Source organism: Ceratotherium simum, chromosome 33 (genome assembly GCF_057802395.1).
Source record: "Ceratotherium simum simum isolate JZ-2026a chromosome 33, ASM5780239v1, whole genome shotgun sequence".
In the NCBI taxonomy this organism is placed as follows: domain Eukaryota; kingdom Metazoa; phylum Chordata; class Mammalia; order Perissodactyla; family Rhinocerotidae; genus Ceratotherium; species Ceratotherium simum.
This window is the reverse complement of record NC_141932.1, coordinates 22785943-22804689: the sequence shown is the minus strand read 5'-3', so window position 1 is coordinate 22804689 and position 18747 is coordinate 22785943. Positions and strand designations below refer to the sequence as shown.

Below are 18747 nucleotides of genomic sequence, written 5' to 3'. Positions count from 1 at the left end.
GGGGGTGGGGAGAGTCAGGGACTTCAAAGGGAAGGAAGGCGATTCACAGGTAGGTGAGAAGGAGCAAACGTTTGGAAAACAAGTGTTGGGCCACAAGAAACAGAAGAGCACAGAGGGGAGCCCAACAAACAGGCTTTTCTAGATTCCTCTCTGTCTACCACCCAGTTCATGTTATGCTAAGGTGACAGCTCGCTTCCTGAGACAGCCTTTTTTATCTGAATTCTTTTAGGCAGTTAAGGGGGAGGTAACAAGAAAAACTTTCTGAGTCTTTTGTTTCTTAAAAATAATCAGCTTAAAATAATCCTCACGTTAAAGAGATACATTTGGGGAGACAAATTTTGCTCCCCTTCAGTACACTCTATGATGTTGGCACAATGATGAAATTGTCCAACTACACATTTCTCAGAAGGTGTCCCCACCTTTAAGGGACGCATAACTGTGCTCACACACACCTAGACGGCCTCGCCTACTACACACCTAGGCTATATGGTACAGGCCATTGCTCCTCGGCTACAAACCTGTACAACGCATTACTGCACTGAATACCGTAGGCCACTGTAACACGATGGTAAGTATCTGTGTATCTGAACCATGGTAAGTGTACAGGGCACTTACCATGAAGGGAGCTTGCAGGATGGAAGTTGCTCTGAGTCAGTGAGTGAGTGGGGAGTGAATGTGAAGGCCTAGGGCACTACTGGACACTGCTGTAGGCTTTATAAACACTGTACACTTAGGCTGCACTAAATTTATAAAAAATATTTTTCTTTCTTTATATCTTTATTCTATAAGCTTTTTTCTATTTTTAAATTTTTTTTTTCCTTTTTAAATTTGTTTGTTAAAAACTAAGACAAACAGACACCTTAGCTTAGGTCTACACAGAGTCAGGATCATCAATATCACTGTCTTCGCCTCCTCATCTCGTCCCACTGGAAGGTCTTCAGAGCAATGACACGCGTGGAGCTGTCATCTCCAGTGATAACAATGCCTTCCGGAATTCCTCCTGACGGACCTGCCTGAGGCTCATCTTGAGGAGGTGTCACTCTTTTCAGAAATACGTCCACGGTGTTTTGCTTGGTTTGTTTTTTCCATCACAGATTTGCTTGTAAGCAGCTAATGCACCATGAACGTTCCTCTCCATTAACTGAAAACCTTTTGGTGTTGGGGTCCGTGTTTTCAAACTTTTTGAGGAGCTTGTTGAGGTCTGCAAAAGCTTCTGCTAAACCCTTCACTATGAATTTTCTTGGGGGTTCTTCTTTTTCTTCTGCAGTTTCCTTTTCTCTCGCCTCTTCTTCAGCTATGTGTTCCTGTTCCAGTTCCAACAGCTCCTCGTTAGTCAGTTCCTCAGGAACCCCCTTCAGGAGCTCCTCAATGTCATCCTCGTCCACACCCAGGTTAAAGTTGTTTGCCATCTCAACCTCAGCCTTGTTGATTTTTGCAACCTCCTCATCCTTGGCAAATCCTTTGAAGTCATGGACGAACCTCTCGAGTGTCTTCTTCCAGATGCCATTCACGATGCCATTCATATACTCCTTGGTGACATCACCCCAAGCCCAAGCAAGGTCCTTGATGCAGTCACAGATGTTGTAATCCTTCCAGAACTGCATCAGTGTCTTCCTCAGTTGCAGCCATAGCCTGGGCAAAGGTCATCCTCAGGTCGTAGGCCTTAAAAGCTGCTATAACTCTTCAATCCATTGGTTGGATCAAAGAGGTGGTGTTTGGAGGGAGAAATATCACTTTGATATTGGGATGAAGATCACCAATAAAAGGAGGATGTCCAGGAGCATTATCAACAACAAGCAAAATTTTGAAATGTATGTTATTCTCCAAACAGCACTTCTCTGTTTCACTGGCACAGCAATTCAGGAGGGCTTCTTGGAAGAGGAGCTGGGTCATCCGTGACTTCTTATTGTTCCTGTAGACACTGGCAGTGTGTGCTGATTGATGTGCTTGAAGGCCCTGGGGTTCTCACTGTGCCAGATAACAAAGGGTTTCAATTTGTAGCCTGCAACATTGCCCTCAAGCAAGACTGTTATCCTGTCCTTAAAAGACTTGAAACCTGGCATTGACTTGGCCTCCTTATGGATGAAAGTCCTCTCAGGCATCCATTTCCAGAATAGGGAGATTTCATCCTTATTGAATATTTGCTCTGGCAAGTAATTTTCCTCCACAATTAGCTTATCCAGTCTCCAAAAATTCTTCAGCTGCCTTCACATCAGCACTCACAGACTCACCACTCACTTTCACATTACGTAATGAATAATGATTCTTGAATTGTTTAAACTACTCAGAGCTAGCAGTATATTCAACATTGTAGTCAGGTCCAGCCTTTTCTTTCAACATTGTAAACAAACTTTTTGCTTTGGCCGTGATTTTCACGGTGCTGAGAGGGATACGCTTCTGTGTCTGGTCTTCAGTCCAGGTCATTAGAAGTTTCTCCATGTCTGACATAGGCCCTTCTCCAAATTTTTGTTAGTCTCCCTGCCTTCAATGAAGCAGATCATTTAACAGCTGCTGTCACTTTGTTCTTGTTCTGCAAGATCGTAGCTGTGGTGGATGGGACATGCCTGACTGGTGAGCAATAACCATCACTGATTTTCCATCTTCATAGCCCTTAATCACTTTTCATTTCATTTCTAGGTCAATCACTTAATGTGGCCTCTTACTGACAACATTAGTAGTGGATTTTGTATGCTTAGGGGCCATGATGAACAAAACAACACAAGATTAAATCAAGCACAAGAGAAAATTACACAATCAAGAGATGCGGTAAACATGAGATTTATGAGGCTGCTGCTGGCGTAAAAAAGCATACTGTTTTACACTAAACTTTTTTTTAAAATAGAAAGAGTACATTATAAAATAGCAATAAAATGGGGCTGGCCCCGTGGCCTAGGGGTTAAGTTTGGTGCACTCTGCTTTGGTGGCCTGGGTTCAGATCCTGGGCGCGCACATACACCACTCATTGGTGGCCGTGCTGTGGCAGCGACCCACATACAAAATACAGGAAGATGGGCACAGACGTTAGCTCAGGGTGAATCCTCCTCAGCAAAAAAAAATAAAATAAAATAACGTAACAGTAAAAAGCATAGTATAGTAAATACATAAACCAGTAACATAATTGTTATCAAGTATTACGTACTGTACATAATTGTATTTGCTATAGTTTTTTGGTGTGTGTGTGAGAAAAATTAGCCCTGAGCTAACGTCCATTGCCGATCCTCCTCTTTTTGCTGAGGAAGACTGGCCCTGGGCTAACATCCATGCCCATCTTCCTCTACTTTATATGTGGGATGCCTGCCACGGCATGGCTTGATGAGTGGTGCATAGGTCCACAGCCGGGATCCAAACCTGCGAACCCTGGGCCACCGAAGTGGAGCACGTGAACTCAACCGCTATGCCACCAGGCCAGCCCCATGGATGTGCTATACTTTTATACAACTGGCAGTGCAGTAGGTTTGTTCACATCAGCATCACTACAAACATGTGAATAATGCATTGCACTATGATGTTACAGAAGCTGTGACATCACCAGGCAATAGGAATTTTTCAGCTCCATCATAAGCTTATGGGCCCACCGTTGTATATGCAGTCTGCCATTGACTGAAATATCGTTATTCAGAGCATGACTGTATACGTGTGTGTGTGTGTGTGTGTGTGTGTGTATCCAGAAGGTAATCCAGGATATAAATACAATAATACAATATATATGTGTATATATAAATACAATATATATACATATATATACACACATATACATGTATATGTACACATATGTCTGTCTAAAGCAGCATAATTTAATTTTGACATATACAGTATATATACACACGTATGTATATATGTGTATATATATCACAAAATTAAATTATATGCCTGCTTTTCTTTCAGGCAATGGTCTCCACCTTTCACTTCCTGTAAATGCTTATCTCATATTCCTCATATCCAAATTCCCTCAGTTGACCTGAAAATATCCTCTAGAGCTGAACTGTCCAAACGAGCTTCTCCTCCAGGACCACAGACTACATCTGGTCGTGCCTCTTAGGTCTGTTTCAACCTGTCACAACCGCCTTTATTGATACTGACAAAGTACGCCACCGCTGGTGTGTCAGGCCACTCCTCTGCTGGCGCTTGGCCTGCTCTCCCCGTGCTTCCCATACACTGAAGGTGGGCTGAAGGCCCGACCTGCCAAAGTGAGGCCGTTCAGGGTGGCATACATTAAAGGCAAGGGCACACTTCCTTTGCATCCCTCGGGAGCCCTAGAACATCTCATCAATCCACCAGCAGTGAGGCTGGCCATGACCCCTGGGTTGGGGTGAGGACAGCCTGATCCTGCCTTCGCATGGTTCCATCTCACCCTCACGACTAGAAAGTCATGATTGTGGTGTCACTGTGACATGTACCCATATGCACCGTTTGCCTCGTGTCTTTTATTTTTTTTGGTGAGGAAGATCACCCGTGAGCTAACATCCATGCCAATCTTCCTCTATTTTGTATGTGGGTCGCTGCCACAGCATGGCCAACGAGTGCTGTAGGTCTGCAGCTGGGATCTGAACCCGCAAACCCAGGCCGCCGAAGTGGAGCATGTGAACTTAACCACTACGCCACGGGGCCGGACCCTGCCTCACTCTTTTAACCCTGATTGATAATCTTTGTCTGAATTGATGATTTCCTCAGGACTTAGGAAATACTGTTCTAACTCTTCCACTCTTTCTACTGTAAAACACCTTTTATTGCTGTTTCCTTCTGTAGGGTTTTCCCTCCTTAACTGGGACAATTTGTTACTCTCAACCAAGCAGTAACCAAGGCAGTAACACTGTATTTCTATTAAAAAGATCTAAGGCACTTTTTGCAAAATAATAAATTTATTGCATATGATTGGCAGACAGATGTTGCTAATAATTATTCTCTCAATATTTGAAAAAAAATCAAAATAAAATCATCTCATACACCACACAATTACAGAGGTCTTGAGGATCAAGGTTGGGCTCAGGGGATCACCTCACTTTTCAGAGAAGTCAGAGCAGGCAGAATCATCTATCTCCAAACACTTTTTTAGCTAGCTGGCTTTCAGCTGCGAGAAGTGGTCCCAGCCTCGAAGTCTCAGGAGGTTAAGTTCACCACCCAAGGGGGCTGGAATTTTCCCAGCCATAAGGATGAGATGCTAGTTCAGAGATGGAGAGAGGGCTTCCTTGAAGGGACCAAGAAAGCCCCTGAAGCAGAACTAGGAGACGAGGGCAGAGGGGACTGGGGCTGAACCAGAGTCGCCTCCAGGGCGACGGCCAGGGGTCCTCTGCGGGACCAGCATTCCCCTGTGCTCACCTGTGATCTCCACTCAGTAGAACAGGGGCTCCCCTAGAGCAGCCAGCAGTAGGTAGATCTGATGGAGGAACTTTCTAGAAGTTTCTGGAACCCAAAGAGGGGGTCTAGCAGGACCCTCCACTGGACCCAGGATTCCCAGGATGCCAGGGAGGTACAAGGCCTTGGTTAATGAGAAGTCCCGGCCAATGGTCCCAGCTCCTGGAAGGCACAGTCAGCTTGTGGTGCAAGGATAGCCCTCGACTAGGACAGCCGGGCCCGCACGATCACGCTGGAGTTGGTCACACGGGCTCCATAGTGGCCGGCCCAGAACTGCGTGTCCTGGCCCCAGTGTTCAAAGGACACGAAGCGGACGCCCATCTTGATGTTGGAGAACACGTGGGTGACCTGTAGGTAGAGGAACGGGTCAGCCCCGTTGTGCCACAGCCTTCCCCTCAAAAGCTGAGGTGGGGGCCTTCTGGCAGATGGTATCTCCCATAGACGGCCTCAACAACGTCTATAGTACCACATGTTCTTCTAGAATCATACCACTCCTCATCAAGAAGTGGAGCCTAATTCCTGTCCCCCTGATTCTGGGCAGGTTTGCTTGTACCAAGAGTGTGGTGGAAGCGATGCTAAGTGGCTTTTACCAAGTGATTTCCAAAGCTACATCAGAAAAGGCAATGTAGCTTCTGCCAGTTTTTCTAGAACCCTCATGATTTCCCTAGAATCCTCAGGGTGGTGCCACCATGTGAGCAGTCTGACCGCCCTGAGGCCACCATGCCGTGAGGAAGTGCAAAGTAGCCCAAGCAGAGATCCCCTGGTCAAGCTCTGAGACTAAATGAAGAGATGCTTGGCAAGCCACCAGCTGCTGTACGTGCACACACATACACACACACACCCTGCTATTCAGCTCCAGCCACTGTCTTAACGCAACTAGGGAGCTGGGCCCTTCTCGTAGAAACCACAGAGAGAGGCAATAACATGACTGCTGTTGATGGTAAACCACTAAGTTTTGGGGTGATTCATCATGCAGCAATAGAGAACCATCACAGGCCCCCAGCATCCTTTCCCCACGCCCCCATTAGAAGCTCACCTGAAGGCAAGCATTGTTGTTCCACTGCTGGATGGGATCAGGCATAGCAGAGAATTTATCCAGGACGGTCTGGTTGGCATCTAGAAGTTGGACAAGGAGTCGATACATACAGCCGCTGTCATGTCGGGCTCCCCACCTGTGGGAGGAGGGAGGCCTTGAAGGCAGGACCTGCCACCCCATCTCTTTGAGTGCCGACCCCACCTGAACGGCCTCCCTGTGTACACAAATCCAAAGTGTGGTCCTCAGACTAGCACCATCAGCATCCCCTGGGAGCTCGGCCCCACCGCATACCCAGAGAATCAGGGTCTGCATTTAACAAGCTCCCCAGCTGGGCTGCATGCACACTCATTTTAGAAGCAATGACCTAGAGCAGGGCTCTTCAAGGTACTTCCTCCCATATTATTAAGGTGACAATTAAAATTTCTCATTCTATGTTTAAATGGTGGCCAAAGATGTAATTTCTAATATGTATAATGTTGACATTTTAAAATACAACTTTCATATCAGTCATTTAAAAAGATCTAGGGGAATCTAAATAAATTGGTGATGGAATATCCAGCAACATTAAAACAACAACAACATCCAATGCCCATCGATGGTAAATGGATAAATTATGGTATATTCACATAATAGAATACTATACAGCAATGAAAGTAAATTATAGCTACATACAATTATGGATGAATCCACAAACATGTTATTTAGTGAAAGAAGCGAGATACAAAATATATACTGATATATACTGTATGACTCCACATATATATGTGTATATATGTGTGTGTACATATATATATATATAGTACAAAAATGAACAAAACTTATCTGTGGTAACAAAATTCATAATGCTAGCTACCCTTGGGTGGGTAGCAGTGGGAAAGGGGCATAAGGGATGCTAGAGGAAGGGTTTTCTGGCAACATTCTGTTCTCAACCTGGGGGCAGGTAATGTGAATGTGTTCACTTTATGACAATTTGTTGAGTTGCACACCTAAGATATGTGCACTTTTTGGGCCGGCCCGGTGGCGTAGTGGTTAAGTTCACAAACTCCACCTTGGTGGCCTGTGGTTCGCAGGTTCGGATCCCGGGCGTGGACCTACACACCGCTTATCAAGCCATGCTGTGGCAGGCATCCCACATACAAAGTAGAGGAAGATGGGCACGGATGTTAGCCCGGGGCCAATCTTCCTCAGCAAAAAGAGGAGGATTGGCAACAAAGGTTAGCTCAGGGCTAATCTTCCTCTCACACACACAAAATATATATTTTTTCGCACTTTTGATGCTAGAAATTAAAATTTAGAAACTTAAGAGTAATGCGCAGTAAAAATACACGAACAAGTATCTTCTTTTACAGAGACTTCACATCATTCCACTTCTTGGAATTAGATGTCCATTCCACTTCTCCCACAGAATTCTGTCCTAATGTAATATTAATATATTTTTATGTTCTTCTGACTTTTATTGACTACCCGTTCATATTGCTCTGTGCCAACCACACACAAAAAAAAGAATATAAATAGAAATTTAAAACTCTTCCTGTGATCACAAAGCTCTAAGTGTTAACATTTTTTCTTTTGGATTGAATTATTACCCCCTAATGGTTTCCAGACTTTGCTGCAGATTGGAATCATCTGGAATGTTGAAAAGACATTGTGTAGAAAAGAATTTAGCTTTGTCCAAAGGTATGGTCTTTGCCTTCCACTTCTGGGACGTAATCTCTGGACCCTCCGACTATTATGCATGACGAGAGCATTTTTGTTTGCTTGGGATTCTTGGGTCATACTGGGCAGCCTACCAACGTGATTTGGTGGAGGCTGGCCACATCCATATACACAGCCTCGTGATGGGGGCTAGCCACTCCAGAAAGACCTACAATGTGACTTAGGACGCACCGCACAATATCAGTTGACCTGGAGGCTGAGATTAACTAAGTGATGAAGCCCCAGTAAACACTCTGGACACCGAAGCTCAGGTGAGCTTCCTTGGTTGGCGAGATTCCATGCGTACTGTCACACATGGATGCTGGGACAATAATGCGTCCTGACTCCCCAGGGAGAGGACAAGGGAAGCTCCACGTTGGTAGTTCCTCTGGATGCTGTGCTATGCTCTTCTTCTCTTGACTGATTTTAATCTGTATCTTTTCCCTGTAATACACTATACTCGTAAAATAGTTTTCAGTGGGTTCTGTGAGTCTTTCTAGTGAATTACTGAACCTGAGAGTGGTTTTGGGAATCTCTCAAACTTGCAGTTGGTGTCAGAGGTGAGGGTGGTCTTGGGGATTGTGTCCTCTAACTTTGTGGTTGGCTCTAAACTTCTCATAGACATGGATGCCTGGCTCTCACCCTCACTGATTTAATTCGTTTGGAGTGTGACCTGGGCATTGGGAGTTTTAAATGTTCCTGGGTGACGTACAGCAAAATTTGGGCACCACAGACTATTGCAATCAAATGGTATACCATTGATCAAACCAACACAAATACATTACAATAGTTTGATAAATAATGATTAAATTAAAATAAAATTTTATTGTAAGTACACCTCCCAATGAGATGGATTTACAGAGCAGGGAAGGTTATGGTGCCTTGATTAAAAGTGAATTTGCTAAGGCCAAAATTTCAAATGGTCACTGTGCCTGGCTCTCCAGTAGTCTTTATATCTGGAGACCACACACCATAGTGAGGGGCTTTCTTTTTGTGTAAAACTGGAGAACTGTGAGAAAGGGATTGGGAAAGGATAACCATACGATACTCTTACCATAAGTGTGGTCTGTAGCTGACTAATTTTAGAATAGGGACCATATAGCTGTAGAGGATCTGGAATTTGCTTCCCTTAAAATTATCTGGGTTGTGTATCCCTTGGGAAGTCTTCACATACCCCAGTTTCAAGACCATCACCACAGAGCACAAGATCTGAAGTTGGACAAGTCTGAGCCTAATGCCAGGTCCTTCCAAGCTCTAGCTGTGCCACCAGGGCAAGTCACTTTCCCTTTCTGAACCTCTCAATTTACTGTGAAGCTCTGAAAGACCTGAGGTCTTGAAACACACTTTTCCAGGGGATCAAGGTTCAAAAAGTGTACTAAAACAGCTCATACTTATAAAGCACTGGCTATGTGCTTGACATGTAACCCCACCTTATAAAGATGGGGAAATTGAGACACACTGTGACTTGCCCAATGCCACAGAGCTGCAGAGCCAGGGTTTGAACCTGTGAGGTCTGGCTCCAGAATCTGGACTCTTAGCCAACTATACTATATTGCCACCTTCTAAGATAAGGAGCATCTCATGCACAGACAAGACTGAGCTGGGTGCAAGTCCTCTGTATTGGATCCAATCCAGCATCTTTCAATCCAGCTCTCTTTGGGGGCGGGGAGAGGGGTTCAGGGTGTGTACTCTGCTAATCACTAGGATTCACGCTGGTGATTAAGCCATTCACCTCCACGAGCTTCAGTTTCTTCACCAGTTGCCAGGAAGCCTCAATGAAGTCACCCATGCAAACAAAGGTCATGGCGCATGTGGTCAGTGCTTAGCAAAGGGCTGTTTCTATCACCACACTCACCAGTCAGAGACACAAATCTCAATCTTGCCACTATCCAGCAGTTCTGGCCACAAACCCTCCTCCTCCAGGTCCAAGACCTGCTTCTTGCGACACCAGCTGGGAAAGAGCGAGAAGGGTCAATGAGAACAGGCAACTCCTCCTCAAAACGGCCCTGCCCGTTGCGGGGGGGTTAGGGCATTCACCTGAAGGAAGACACGAAGCAGGTCTGTGAAGGAGCCCCAGGCACGGTGGACTTGTTTTCTTCCACCACCCAGCCATCCCCACCGTGCTGCACCATCCATTTCCGGAGGCCTTCTGTTAAATAAAGAAGGCTTGCGCCCAAGTTTCCTCGCCTGCGGATGCCGCCTACTGGCCCCAGTATGGCCCCAGTATGGCCCCGCCCCCGGTCTCCTCCCACTGGCTCCCCAGTGTGGCCCCGCCCTTCCCCAGGCCCCTCCCACTGGCTCCCAACGTGGCCTCGCCCCAGGCCCCTCCCACTGGCTCCCCAGTGTGGCCCCGCCCACCGGCTCCCTGGAGGACGCCCCCTTCTCGGGCTCCCCACCCTGGCCGCAGGGGTTGCGGATGAGGTTGCGGCCAATTGGCGCGCGCTCGCAGAAGCGGCCCAGGAGGCAGGGCCTGGCGTCGCGGGCGGGGGGCAGGCAGCTGCGGGCGAGCGGCAGCAGGGCGCCGTGGTCGCGGGCCAGGATGAGCAGCCACAGGGCCTGGCCGTCCACCAGGGCGCGCCAGCCCCGGCACACTCGGCGACAGCGCCCGAGCAGCGTGCGCGGGGGCACGTGGCTCAGCACCACCAGGAGCAGCTCGGGCGGCAGTTGGCTCAGGTCCAGCGTCTCCTCGGCTTCGGGCTCCGGCGCGGGGACCCGGGCGGGCCGGCCCCTGGAGGTCGAGGCGCCCATGGTCCCCCCGCCAGGCCCGGCTGCGACTGCGGGAGAGAAGGTGTCCAGGCGTCAGGGACTGGCAGCCTCCGCGGCGCGCAGCCTCCGCCCGCCCCGCCTCTGCCAGCCGACCCCCAAGACTGCCGGTCCCCAGACCCCATCAGCACCCCCCAGCCAGCCCCCCCCCCCCGGCCTCGCTGACCTGTCCCACCCGGGATCGCAGCCGGTGCCCCTCGCCCGCGGCCCCCTGCCTGGCCTCACGCGCCCCCATCCCCTCCCCCGCCCTGTTACTGGCCGGCCCCTCCCTTGTTAATAACCAGCATTCCCCGCCCCCCTCTCCCGTCCCCCCTCTGCCTTCTTACTGTTTAGCCCCTCCTCCTCCCGCCGGGCCCCCACTTGCAAGCCAGCCCCTCCCGGCCGCCCCCCATACTCGCCAGAACCCCCCCTTCCGGCTGTCTTGGGATGTGGAGAAACTACGGAACCGGACCTGACGCCGCAGACGAGGCCGAGGGGGCGGGGGCTGCCGGGTTCCAGGGTCTGTCCCTCGTCGTCGGCACAGGCGGCCCCTTGGAGTGTCCCTAACCCGCCTGGAAGACGCCTGGCGCCGGACAACTGCTGTTATTTTGGTCAGGAATCCGGGCGGGAGGGCTCACATCCGTTAACTCCTGTAAAAATTCCCATCACCTCTAAGGCCGGGTTGTCCCCATGTCATAGGAAAAAACAGGCGCGGGTAGGAGCCAAATGCAATTCTATTTGACTCGTAAATGAGTGCTCTGACCTGTAATCACACGAACCAACCTTTATGGAGCAGTTTACTCCCAGTCAGGGTAGCAAGCCCCTGAGGTAGGTACTGTTATGGCCCCACTTCACAGGAGAGGAAACTGAGGCCGCCAGGGGCCAAGTGACTTGTCCATGGCCACACAGCTAGTAGGTGACAGAGCTGGGATTTGAACTTGGCCAGGCTGCTTCCAGAATCCCTGCTTTTAACCTCTATACCAACTCTAGCCAATAAAAATAAAATGCGAGCCACACATATAATTTTATATATCAGCAAATAAAACCAGACATGGATTCTTGCCCACATGGAACTGAACTTCCAGGGGGAGAGACAGATAACAGGAGATGTAGTAAGCAAATTATATAGTGTTGGGGAAATAATTAAAAATAAAATCTCCTACCAACCCCAAACAAACATCTCCACAAATGTGGAAAATAGTGAAAGAGTATTATTAAATAAGCATGAACCAGACTGTAATGTGCATGGGCCATGATGAACGGTAGACATAACAGGCAAATTACATAGTGTGTTAGGAGGTGATTAATGCTATGGAAAAAGAGAGCAGAGAACGGGTGTGAGGCATGAGTGATCTGGGTGGGGAGACCCCTAATTCTGAGAGATGGGTTGACTATTACACTGGCCTGATTTCTTTTCAATACACTTTTCAGTATTGAGGTTTTCAAACATACCCACAAGTGGAACCCAGCTCCAACAGTTAACTCCTGGCCAATCTGGTTTTGTCTCTATTGCCACCCACTTGCTCCTAAAGATAATTTGAAGCAAATCTTAGACATCACATCCTTCTGTCCGTAAAAATCCATTATTATTATTATTATTTTTTAAAGCTTCAGTGCATGGTTGTGTATTCTAGTTGTGAGTTTTTAGTTCTTTCTGTCAGCCGTCGCCACAGTATGACAACTGACAGACGGGTGGTATGGTTCCATCACTGGGAAACCGGCAGCGGTGAGAGCACCAAATCTTAACCACTAGCCCACCAGGGCTGGCTCAAAAATACATTATTTTTTAATGTAATGTGTAAGCCGTGGGAATCTTTTTGATAATGAGATTATGACCCAACTATATGAGTTCAAAAAATGAAAAAAAAAAAGAAAAAACGTTTAAAAACTTCAAGTAGGATAAAAGGCAGACACTGACAGCTCAGCTCCCTTTCTCATTCCTCAATTCTCCTCCTCAGAGACAATCTCTGTCAATTCCTGGAATTACATCCCACATTGTACTCTGATTAAAAAGAAAAATAAATATAAATGGGTTCCCGAAGGGCCTACCACCTAGAAGATAATGATTAGAGGATGGGTCCCAGGAGAAGGAGGCGTGCAAACACCCCAGGGGCCTTTTGGGAAAGTTATGGGGGCATGCTGGTGTCACAGTAATGAGGGGTGCCATTGGGAAGCCACGCACAGGACAGTGGCGCCCAGCAGAGCACTCTCCTGGACTCCTCCTCCTATTCAGTGTTTGTGCATTTTCATGGCGGAGGAAATCCTGCGAATCTGAGCCTAGACCCCAATTCCAGTTTGCACATAAATGTAAAGTGTGTGAATAGATACACAGGATTGTCCAGGAATGCGACTAATGGGTCACCTGGAAGATTGTCCTGGGTTGACTATTACAGTGGCCTGATTGGGAAGCCACGCACAGGACAGTGGCTTCCCACTTTACTAATTGTGCTCCAGTTCAGAAAACCACAAAATCTCTTCATCTGGCAGTGCCGGCTGTGGGTTTTAGGGAGCTTCAGGGAGCCATACAGAGCGATGAGCATCCTGGGGATATGTCAGATCCCCTGGGGAGATTTTTAAAATGCAGGCACTGAATTGGGTCTGCATTTGTAACAGATTCCCGACGGATGCTGATGGCTGCCCTCCGTGGACCTCGCTTTGAGTAGCTGAATCTTAGAGGGATCCAGCCCAAGCATCATTTGCATATTGAAATACATGTTCTTTTAATTATAAATTTCTCTCCTTTTATTTCACCTTTACATTATGTATATAATATGTATATATTATGTATATTATCTATATAACATAATTATGTATATTATGTATAACTACTATATATACATAGTTAGGGCGTTTATTCCTTTTTTTTTTCCTGTCCCTGAGCTAACATCTGTGCCAATCTTCCTCTGTTTTTTGTATGTGGGATGCCGCCACAGCATGGCTTAATGAGCAGTGGGATCCGAACCTGCAAACCCCAGGCCACCGAAGCAGAGCACACGAACTTAACCACTACACCACCCGGCCAGCCCCGTTAGGCCATTTATTAACATTTTTTGAACATTCGAAGTATTTCATTTCAAGACAGTAATGAGAAATGGTTTGCTAGAAATGGGAGGTTGGCCCTGACAGGGTAGAGAAACGGGGGTGGCGAGGGAAGGGCTGAGTGGGCCGTGCTGCTGCGTGTCTGCACTGGAGGTTTGGTTGGGAAGCTGGGGGAAAACCTGCCAGTCCGGTTGCAGAAGTAGAAAAATTCCTCAACCTCGAGGCCGTGAGAAGTGGGCCGCACAAATAATTCCAAGGGCATTAGAGGCTCCACCATCTCGGCTTCCCTGGCCCCGGCTCTCCTCCCAGAGGCCACTGTTAACAGCAGTGGAGTGGCCTGCGTGGCTGTATTTTGATTCCAGGAAATGAAACTCAACAGCAAATGGGCCCTTTGTGTTGAGGGAGGTCGGAGGGAGAAGGTAAATAGTTAAATTTCTGCTCTCAGGGGTTGGGGAGGGATTTGGAAAGAGGCCGACTCTCAAGAGGTGGGACTTAGTTTGTCCAGCCCTGGGTGAGGGTAACCGAGCTCCTTCCCCAAGATGACTCAGCCCGGGAACGCCACCTTTCCTGGGGGGAGGACACAGGAACATCAGTGTCAGCCCTCTCAGCTCCCCAGCCAACCCAGCCTCCAGGGGGTCAACAGCATGTCATGTGAAAAACAAAAGAGCCACAAATCCCAGAAACCTCTTTGTCCTACAGAAGTAATTTCTCCTACAGAAGCCACACTTAGGAGTAATCAAGACCTTAAGAAAAATTCCAGCGAGGGCCAGTTTTCAAGGTTAAACAAGACAACAAAATAAGGGGCTTTAAAGATCAAAACACCAACCTACCTGGAGGGGGTACACACCTAGCAGGCTTTGAAAAGAAAGAACTGGGCCAGGCAAGGAGGGGGAGGGGGTGGGGAGGGCGTGGAGGTTGAGCAGTGGGGAGGAAGGGTCCACGGGGCGGGGTGGGGGGGTGAGTGGGAGGGCCAGGAGGGGGAGATGGGCCTGGAGGAAGGGGAGGGGCTGCCTCCTCCCAGAGGAATCCACCCTACCTGCAGCCCATGGGACTGTCTGGCTGGAATAGCAGACCAGTGAACATTCTTTTTTTTTTTTTGCTGAGGAAGACTGGCCCTGAGCTAACATTCGTGCCCATCTTCCTCTACTTTATATGGGACACCGCCACAGCATGGCTTGACAAGCGGTGCATCGGTGGGCTCCTGGGATCCAAACCTGCGAACCCCGGGCTGCCGCAGCGGAGTACGTGCATTTAATCGCTGCGCCACTGGGCCGGCCCCTGAACATTCTTAATAAGGGTTCAGTTGGAGCTTCTTATATCTCCAGTGTATCATAACTAGTAGCATGACCGCATGCTGGCAGCTGCCCGTTGAGACAATGTCGTTAAAAGATAATCCCATATATTAAAAAAGAAATTAATAATTCTTTAAGTATAACAATGGAATTATGGTTTTGTTAAAAAGAATGGACGGAGAGAGAGTCCTTATCTTTTAGAGACACATACTGAAGGATTTGGGGAGGAAATGATATGCTGTCTGGGATTGCTTTAAAATGCTCCAGTGGGGGACCGGGTGGAAGTACGGATTAAAAATAGGTTGACCACAAATTGCAATAAACACATGAAATGGTGCTCAACATTCTTAATCATCAGGGAAATGCAAATTAAAACCATGATGCACCCACCAGAATGACTAAAGAAACAAACACACCCCAAAACAAAAAACAAAAATCCCCAGTGTTAGCGAGAGTGTGGAACAATTGACTGGAGCTCTGCTGCATGGCTGTGGAGTGGAGATACGGTACTACTGTGTTGGAAAATTGTTTGGCAGTGCCCACTAGAGCTGAATGGATGCCTATGCCATGATGTGTAATTGCACTCCCAGGTATAAGAAATGTGTGCAGGGGCTGGCCCGCTGGCATAGTGGTTAAGTTCTCATCCTCCGCTTTGGCGGCCTGGGCTTCACAGGTTCAGATCCCCGGCATGGACATACACACTGCTCATCAATACTGTGGTGATGTCCTATATACAAAGTAGAGGAAGATGGGCACAGATGTTAGCTCAGGGCCAATCTTCCTCACCACAAAAATAAAAAACACACTTCTATTAAAAAAAAAGAAATCTGTGCACATAAAAATAGATACTAGAGGGGCCGGCACAGTGGCTTAGCAGTTAAGTGCGTGTGCTCCGCTACTGGTGGCCCAGGTTCGGATCCTGGGCGCGCACCGACGCACCACTTCTCCGGCCATGCTGAGGCTGCATCCCACATACAGCAACTAGAGGGATGTGCAAGTATGACATACAACTATCTACTGGGGCTTTGGGGAAGGAAAAAAAGGAGGAGGATTGGCAATAGATGTTAGCTCAGAGCCGGTCTTCCTCAGCAAAAAGAGGAGGATTAGCATGGATGTTAGCTCATGGCTGATCTCCCTCACAAAAAAAAAAAACAGATACTAGAATTTTTACTGAATCAGGCTCATTTTGCCCACTATATGGTACGCCAATCACCGAGATGATGAGTTCACAGCAGAGAAAGGGTTTATTCACAAGGCAGCCAAGCAAGGAGATGGGAGAACAAGTCTCAAATCTGCCTCTCTGAAAATGGGGACTCAGGGATATTTATGGGATAGAGAGGGAAGGTGGTCTGAAGTGTGGGGATAGGTGATTGGAGGTGAGGAGAGGTGAGGTAATTGATGATCTACGCAAGCGTAGTCAGGTTTCATGGCTCTTCACAGGACACATGTTCACAAAATGGTGCTGTTAGCATGATCTGAGGGTGGAGTTTTCATCAAGGGTCTAATATCAAGGGTCACCTATCGGGCATTCTCAAAGGCCTAGTTGATGAGTTGGTGGTCTTTTTTTTTTTTTTTTGTGAGGAAGACTGGCCCTGGGCTAACATCCATGCCCATCTTCCTCCACAGCATGGCTTGACAAGCAGTGTCTCGGTGCGCGCCCGGGATCTGAACCCCAGGCCGCCAGCAGTGGAGCGCGCGCACTTAACCACTACGCCAGGGGGCCGGCCCCCGAGTTGGTGGTCTTAACCAGCCTGAACTGGACAAGGAATCAACTCGCAGTGTCTGGAAAACAACTTAAACTCCCCACCATTACCATGGTGACCCACGCATTGGAGATATTATTTGTAGGGTGGGCTTTAGTAATGCATTATCCAACTACTTTTACAGAGAACTAACTGAGTACAGTTAAAGCAAGTTGACCCCTGGTTTCAGAGCGTTCATTGCAGCTTTATTTATCATAGGCTCAAACCAGGAATCAACCAAAGTCCACCCACAGCCGACAGATAAATCAATAGTGCGCAGCAATGACAGGGAAGGAGGGACAGCCACTTGCAACAACATGGATGGACTTGAGGAGCCTAAGGTTAAGGGAAACAAGCCAGACACGAAGAAGCAAGTGTTGTGTGATTCCCGTTAATATAGTTCACGAACAAACCCATCATGATATTAGAAGTCTGGATAGTAATCAGCCTGGGGGCACGAGAAGCCAGGTCTGACTTATCTCCCTGCCTACTTGCTGGTTATGGATGGGCTCAGGTTGACTTGCCTGTGTGTGTATTACACTTCAATCAAACGTTAAAACAAACATATAAACAAAAAATGAGATTGGCCCTGAGCTGATGACCATGGAATCTGGGCAATGAGGATGAGAAGGTTTATTGTGCTATTCTCTCTACTTCTGTGTGTGTGAAAGCTTCAAGTTAAAAAAATTTTAAATTTCATATGTGATCCAGCAATTCCACTTCTGGGTATCTACTCAAAAGAACTGAAGGCAGGGTCAGAGAGAGATTTGTACACCAGTGTTCAGACCAGCATTATTCACAACAGCCAAAAGGCGGAAGTGACCCAAGTGTCCACTGACAGATGAATGGATAAACAAAACGTGGTGTATACATACAGGGGAGTATTACTCAGCCTCACAAAGGAAGGAAATTCTAACACTTGCTCCAACATGGACCTTGAGGACAGTATGCTAAGTGAAATAAGCCAGTCACAAAAAGACAAAAATTGTATCATTCCCCTCATATGACCTACCTAGAAGAGGCAAATTCATAGAGAAGTAGGATGGTGGTTGCTGGGGGTTGGGGTGGGGGGGAGTCATTGGTTAACCGGTACAGAGTGTCAGTTTTACAGGAGCAAAAGAGCGCTGGAGATTGGTCGCCCAACACTGTGAACGTACTTGACATTACTGAACTGTACACTCAAAAATGGCTAGGACAGTAAATTTGACATTTTACCACAATTAAGAATTTTTGTAATTGAAAAATAATTTAAATTCCATTTACAACAGCAATGAAAACCTTAAGGTGGCTCAGAATAAATCCAACAAAAGATATGCAATATTTTACGAAAAAATTCATAAAAGTTTATTGAAGGGCATTGAAGAAGTGTGAACTATTGACACGCAAGAAGACCTACATGCAGCCACATGGACTAATCCAGAAGCTCGTTCTTGGGGGTGGGGTTGGAGGAGGGGAGGTATGGAGAGTTTGGTTTGTCGGAGCTAGGGGTTGAAGCCTGGCGGTCTTGGCTTTGGAATCTGCACTCTAGCAATTCCTCTAGGCTCTGCACCAAGTTCACGGGGTTCTGGAGGAGAAGGGCCCGGGGCTCAGGGCACCCGCCTCCACCTGGCCCGGAGAGCCAGCTCCTGGCTGAGACGGACTCCTTCATCCCGTCGCCACCCTGACCAGATGCCCCCATCAGGAGCCAGCCCGCCATGGCCCCGGGTCAGCTGTGTGACTTTGGGCAGCCTGCTGCCCTCTCAAGCTTCAGTTTCTCATCTTGCAAAACGGGATGGGAGCGATAGATCCATCAAGGGGGAGTTGAGGGGAGTTGACGAAATAGTGCTCCTGTTAGCGAGCCCTTAGGGAC

General features: G+C 47.7%; 1 protein-coding gene across 1 annotated transcript in view; it reads right to left on the bottom strand.

The window, feature by feature from the left end:
• Window positions 1-4840: 4840 nt before the first annotated feature.
• Window positions 4841-18747, bottom strand: part of FBXO27 (F-box protein 27) — a 48278-nt gene continuing 34371 nt past the window's right edge. The window contains exons 2-7 of the mRNA XM_087421782.1: window positions 11298-11475; window positions 10480-10857; window positions 10121-10232; window positions 9939-10034; window positions 6389-6524; window positions 4841-5700 (exon numbers count right to left, since the gene is read on the bottom strand). Coding sequence (XP_087277908.1) covers window positions 5557-5700; window positions 6389-6524; window positions 9939-10034; window positions 10121-10232; window positions 10480-10831 — 840 coding nt within the window. The 5' untranslated portion in view covers window positions 10832-10857; window positions 11298-11475 and the 3' untranslated portion in view covers window positions 4841-5556. The remainder of the gene's footprint in view (window positions 5701-6388; window positions 6525-9938; window positions 10035-10120; window positions 10233-10479; window positions 10858-11297; window positions 11476-18747) is intronic.